The sequence below is a fragment of the Pyrus communis genome, chromosome 7, assembly GCF_041283825.1.
Source record: "Pyrus communis isolate YQ-2024b chromosome 7, ASM4128382v1, whole genome shotgun sequence".
NCBI lineage: Eukaryota > Viridiplantae > Streptophyta > Magnoliopsida > Rosales > Rosaceae > Pyrus > Pyrus communis.
The window spans coordinates 2200696-2206695 of NC_142571.1; the positions used below are offsets into that span (position 1 = coordinate 2200696).

General features: G+C 37.7%; 1 protein-coding gene across 1 annotated transcript; it reads right to left on the reverse strand.

The window, feature by feature from the left end:
- Positions 1-379: 379 nt before the first annotated feature.
- LOC137735612 (putative anion transporter 5) lies at positions 380-4368 on the reverse strand. Its single transcript, XM_068475058.2, has 2 exons — positions 4019-4368; positions 380-2416 (listed from the first exon to the last, which is right to left on the reverse strand). Exon 2 carries the CDS (start codon positions 2174-2176, stop codon positions 848-850), a length of 1329 nt encoding a protein of 442 aa, XP_068331159.2. The 5' UTR covers positions 2177-2416; positions 4019-4368; the 3' UTR covers positions 380-847.
- Between the last annotated feature and the right edge of the window lie 1632 nt (positions 4369-6000).

The window sequence follows — 6000 nt, forward strand, 5'->3', positions numbered from 1 at the left end:
CTGATCTTCAGGTACGTAGCACTAAGTAATACCAAAAATGAATGTGAGATTAATATGAAAGATCTAACAGTTGTGAAAATCAAATCTAACAGCTAAAACACACGTAGCATTGAATGTTGCGTAGATTTTATTAAGATGCAACTAAAGACTATATTTCACGTACCTAACGGTGGGGGTCTAGGTATAAGATGCAAAAGAACATCTCACTTTAGTTGGAGAATGTAAAATACTCGAACTTATGACGATGAGCCTCTCACCTTATTGCTAATTGATTTTGGAATTAAAACGTCACCCGGCACTTCAAAAAGTCATCCTGCACTCCAAATTTATAAAAAATGTGCATGATGACATATTTGAAGTGCCAATAACAACACCAAAATGAAACGTGGACATTCCACAAAGAAGCAACATTTCCATTAAACCGAATGAAACGTCGTGGTGGTATGGAGATGAAATCAAATTCAGCAAATACATTGAAAAAACAGAGAGAATGTAATATTTTGAAGACATGTACTCTACCCTAGAGTAGACTGACCACTTCATATTGTATATGGGCTTATTAATTTCACCTAACCTTCATACACACGAAATAAATTATATGGTGGAAGCAATCAGTGAGCTTAACAGTTGAACTCATTGTAATCTATCTCCACATATGACCAGCTATCGCTTTGCTACCGATCTTTTTTCTTAAGTTCATACGCCGTCCCAAGGCAACAATCATATGCTACAGTACCTTGTCAGGAATGATCACCGAACTACGAACAATTATATATATCAAGAATCCGCGTGCACATCAATCGATGAGCTACTAGCAGGAGGTTTGCATGGAAAAAACCCTACCTCGTCAGTCAAAAATTCTCTCCCCAGTTGAGAACAGCAAAAATACTAAAGAACTAAAAATGCAGAGCAAACCCGGGATGAAGAACACCAATCTCCAGCTCTCTGGACTTGAGAGACTCGAATCAACACTTCTAGCGGCTTCAAGAAGTTTGCCGGTCAGATCAACTCCAATAATGCCAGCTAACGTACCAGCAGTGTTAGAAACTCCCATCACAATGCCTGCATATCTCGGGGCAACATCCATGTGATTTACTGCGAAACCAGCTCTCCCAAGCGCCAAGAAACCCAGAGCCACAGAAGAGCAGAGGACAGCTCCACCAGATGTTCTGAAAATGGGAATTGCCATCAGTGCAAGAGAAGCAACTATGAACCCTATGGTGTTCAAGAGCTTCCGCGTTCTGGTCACAGACAAGATTCTCTTTGTGACCAAGTGATCAGCAACCACCCCACCTATATTTGAGAAAACAAACATGTTGAGATACGGCAACATCTTAGAAGAACCCATTTCCTGAAGGCTAAGCTGGAGCCCCAATTCAAAGTATGTCGGCAGCCAGTTCATTAACACATATAAAGCGTAGTGGAATGTGAAATTATTAACCACGATTGCCCAAACTGGCAAACTGAGTAAAATTTTCTTCCATGGGATTTTCGCACTTCTGATGGAACTTCCTCCATTCTCTAGTTTCAGCTTTTCACTTCCGTTGATTGGCAACGCTGATTCGCCAAAACCAGCAGCTGTGGCTTTTGGATGTTCTGAGCGAGGTGGGTCACTGGCATACTTGAACCAAAGCAAAGACCACATGGCACCTAGTGCTGCCTCGACAAGAAAGACAGCCTGCGGACCTTTATACTTTACAAGGCTTGGAAGAAAAAGCATTCCTGCAGCTGCACCTAGGTACATACCAGAAGTCGTAAGAGAAACCGATCTGGATCTTTCATGCGGTGGAACCCACTGTGCTAAAACTGTGTGAATTGAGGGGAATATAAAACCTTGTGCAACACCAACAAGCAACCGAGCAACCACCATGACAAAGACTCGATTGGGGTCCAAAGGAACCAATGCACAAGTCGCTGACCATAATACAAAGGAAAGGAGAAGGACCTTCCTTCCTCCAATTTTCTGGGCTGCCCAGCCTCCAGGCACCTGTGAACAAGCATATCCATAATAGAATGTAGAAAGAATTGTGCCTTTACTTGCTTGATTCACCCCAACAGCATCAGCAGCAAAAGTGTATGCAATTGAAAACCCAACACGTTCTATATAGCAAACAGATGTGCAGATGAAGGTCAATATGACGACTAAATAACGCTTTGGAAATTTCATCGTCCCCATACCTCACCTTTTGTGACATTAACAAGTACTTTACATTGCCAAAATTGCCTTCAGAAGCTTTTCATATTTTCATTAAAAGAGTCAACTTTGTCAATGTTATCAACTGTAGCTATTATGTCTGCTGCTATCTTTAAGTGAGCTGACTTTTAACAGCTCACATTTCTTATAAAAGTGGTTCAGAAGAGGAAAGCAGCAACTTCAATAGTATCACAAATCAATGCTTAGATATGTTGATGTAATCTGCAGGAGGAAAAAGTGGGTTATAAGAAGAAAGCAGCAGCTCAGAAACAAACAACATAGCATACATAAAAAACCAAAAACGTTTACTGTACAAGGGCTTCCATGTTCCAAGAAAGTGAAGCTAGGCGATCGACTACTTGTTAGTCGAAATTTCAACAGAGCCCTCTTCATTTTTTATGGCATTTTCCAAATTTATAGAAACTGCCACTTCTACTAGTTCCATAATATATGCACGGATTCACACCCAAGGGATTCTTTTATTGTTCGGTGACCAATTTTTGTATAAAAAGAAAACATCAATGAATCAACAGCCTTTGCACTGAGAAATGTATTCGTTTACAGCCAAGGAAACAAACCCCAGCAAAATGGGCAATACATATACTTTAGTGCTTTGGTTTACTTATGTATTGCCGCCATTTATTCTATGTTAATTCCCAACTCTAACGTATTGTAATGCTATGTTTAATAACTGATTGGACTCTTTGTTTTTTTATTTATTTGGTTAACACTCTTTGTTTTCTTATCTACAAGCAAGTTCTACTATAAAAACGTGAATTTCCTTAAATAAGAGATAGGGTAATCAAACGTGGAAACTGAAGGCTAAACTGCCTCACAGTTGAAGCAATTCTGGACCCAATACAATTTAGTTGCAGATTCTAAAACATATCTAAAAAATGGTTAAGAGTGAAACAATACAGAGTCAGATATCTACACAAACTTAATGTGCTTAATCAATGAAAAGAAACAAGAAAAATGTCGAGAAAACCAACTTTAGGTTCCAAAATCAAAATCCTCAAACCCCTAAAAAACAAAAACAAAAACATAAAAAACAGATATGCAGAATCTTAAGAACCCGAAGAAGATCGGAAGGACGTTGACAAAAAAGAATTTGGAAGGACAGATCATATTCCAAAGTGAAACTTTCCCGAATCTGAAGTTGAAGACAAATCCTAGTTTGGTCTAAAAACTCCCAAAAAGCTCTAAATTGAAAATCCAAAGAATTTTCTTTCGGGTTCTTTCGTTCTCCCATTTGGGTCTACATTTTCCACTGGTGAGAAAACCCATTGGCCACTAAAAAGAACAAAAATTCTATGACGAGCGGGTTTTAATAAGGGGAAGAGATAAGGGGCTAATAGGATCCATTAGATTGAACCGAGCTGTGCAGTTTAAAATGAAACCAGGTCAACTGAAACGCATAAATCCAGAAGAAATCCAGCATTTTCCAAGCATTTCACAGTGCCCCAACCCAGATTCAAAACCTCTCTGTGTATTTCTACATCTTCAGCTATACAATCAAGTACAACAACACAATGTCCATTCAAAACAATAAATCATACAAAGATCAATTGAAAACAAAAGGTCCACTTGATGATAATCACAAAGCCACAGCACAGAAATAAGACAATAATTGAATCCATTAATCCGATTAATTTAGAAAATTAACTGAATCCCTAATTCTTAAATCCCAAAATTAAGATTCAAAAAAATAAAATTGAAATTAGATGGCGAGAAGAAGAGAAGTAGGGGGTGGTGAGGTCAGCGGTTCGGTGGAGTATTGAAATCTGAAGAAGTAGAAGAAGGAGGAGGAGGAGGAGGACTTACAGTTAGAGAGCACAGGAGAGGAGAGGAGAGGAGGGTGGAAACGCGGCGCCTGGATCCGTGGAGCGGCGGAAGCACTGCACTGTCGCTGCTGGGCAGATAAATTGGAAATTTGGACTCTTATGAGTATTTTTTTATTCTTTGGTTTTGTTTTTGGGTATGAAGATTATGTGTGCTGGCATAATTTTTTTATAATTTGGATTATTCTTCATAGTTGTAATTTTACCGTTAAATATTTGTTTGAAAAACAAAAATTTGTATCTAACGGTTATAAAATCATGAAGTATTATTAAGATTTAAAATATTGATACTAGTGAAATCGATATAAAATTCGTAGAAATATCCATCAATATGTCAAATATTAATCCCAATATCTATTGTTTTTTATAGAACTTATAGACAATATACGTCGATGCCTAAAAAATATGTGTCGGAGAAAATTTTAACTCATGAGTAAGGATGACAATAAAAAAACAAAAAAAAAAATGAAAAAAGAGAAAAGAAAAGGAGAGCAGGTGCACAGTGACCCTTGCTTCTCTCTCTTCTGCATCTTTCCACGTTCACATTGTACCAAACAGTCGCGAGCAACCGAACCGCCACCGGTGGCGCCATGGTTCCAACGGATGTCTGAATTTAAAAATAATTTTAAGTGTAAACTTCAAAGAAAAACAACATGGAAGCCCAAGCCACCTCCCCCACCTTTCCCTCCCCTCCCCTATACACCCCCTCCACCCTACGCTCCCTTCCCCATTCGTTCATCCCCACTTCTCATCGCCCCCAAATCCCCAGCCCAATCACTTCAGTGCCAATTTTTTTAATTTAAATTTGATTTTTTTTTTTAAAAAAAAAATAGGGCTTTTATTGTTGAGGTTCACGTAAAAAACAGTAAAATTTGTATTCATGTAATCATTGAATTGCCCGTAATTTTTTATTTAATTTTAATTAGAGAGTTAAAATTGTAATTTTATAGTAGTTTATGTTGCATCACATTTGCATTGCCATTGCCTTTCTTGAATTGATTGTAGCTTGTGGTTGTGGAAGCTTAGGGATCTGATGCAACATAAACGCAACAAGTGGCATGGGTTGATGAGAGTAATATTCTACAACTAGCAATTCATTTATTTTCAAACCGATTCATTTTACTTTTTCCATTGGCATGAAGTATTCCAATTTGTAGTTTTTTAATATCCGAAGTTTTTTTCGTATCAATTTCAATCTCAAACATTGATTTTTTCTACCAATTACATACATCCATTTGTTTGCTTTTTAAGGTCTCTGTTAACTTATAGCATGAGGAACCAAATGGAATAAATTTAGCAGGCCAAAGTTGCACCATATCATCAGTTAATTCCAAGAATTTTTCTTGAAACTACATCTAAGTATATTCTGAACCAAACTGCATTTGCATAATTGCATGTAATTAAGGTATACTGTAAACCAAGAAAAGCAAGATTACAATTCCTGTGGAGATACCACTGTGACTGTGTTGCCCAAAGGCGTCTATGCTACTACAAAATGACGACGGATCACTCACTTATACTGAGTATTATTTCCAACTACAAACAGAAGAACCATTATATTCTTTGGCCAGAGAAGATACCACTGTGGCTTCGTTTCAAAAACGTCCTCTGGAATCCATGTATCCCCCATATTTGGAAAAGTATTATAGGCATGCCCCTGCACTAAGTAGATATAGTCCTTCAACTTGTCAAACTATAGAGTAGTGATCCTTCCGTTATGTTCACTGTTAATGTGCTTGTGTGGCAGCACAATGAGACCCACGTTATGTTAAATGGGTGCCGAAAGGAATAAAAAAATTATGTATATAAGTTAGATTTTTATTATAAATATTCTACAAAAGAAACAAAAAATAAAAATAAAACATGATTGCCCCCTCCCATCTTTCATCTCCATATCTCCACAGAAATAAAACATGATTGCCATCACACACTGCAGACCTGCCCCCACTAAACCACCTTCGATCT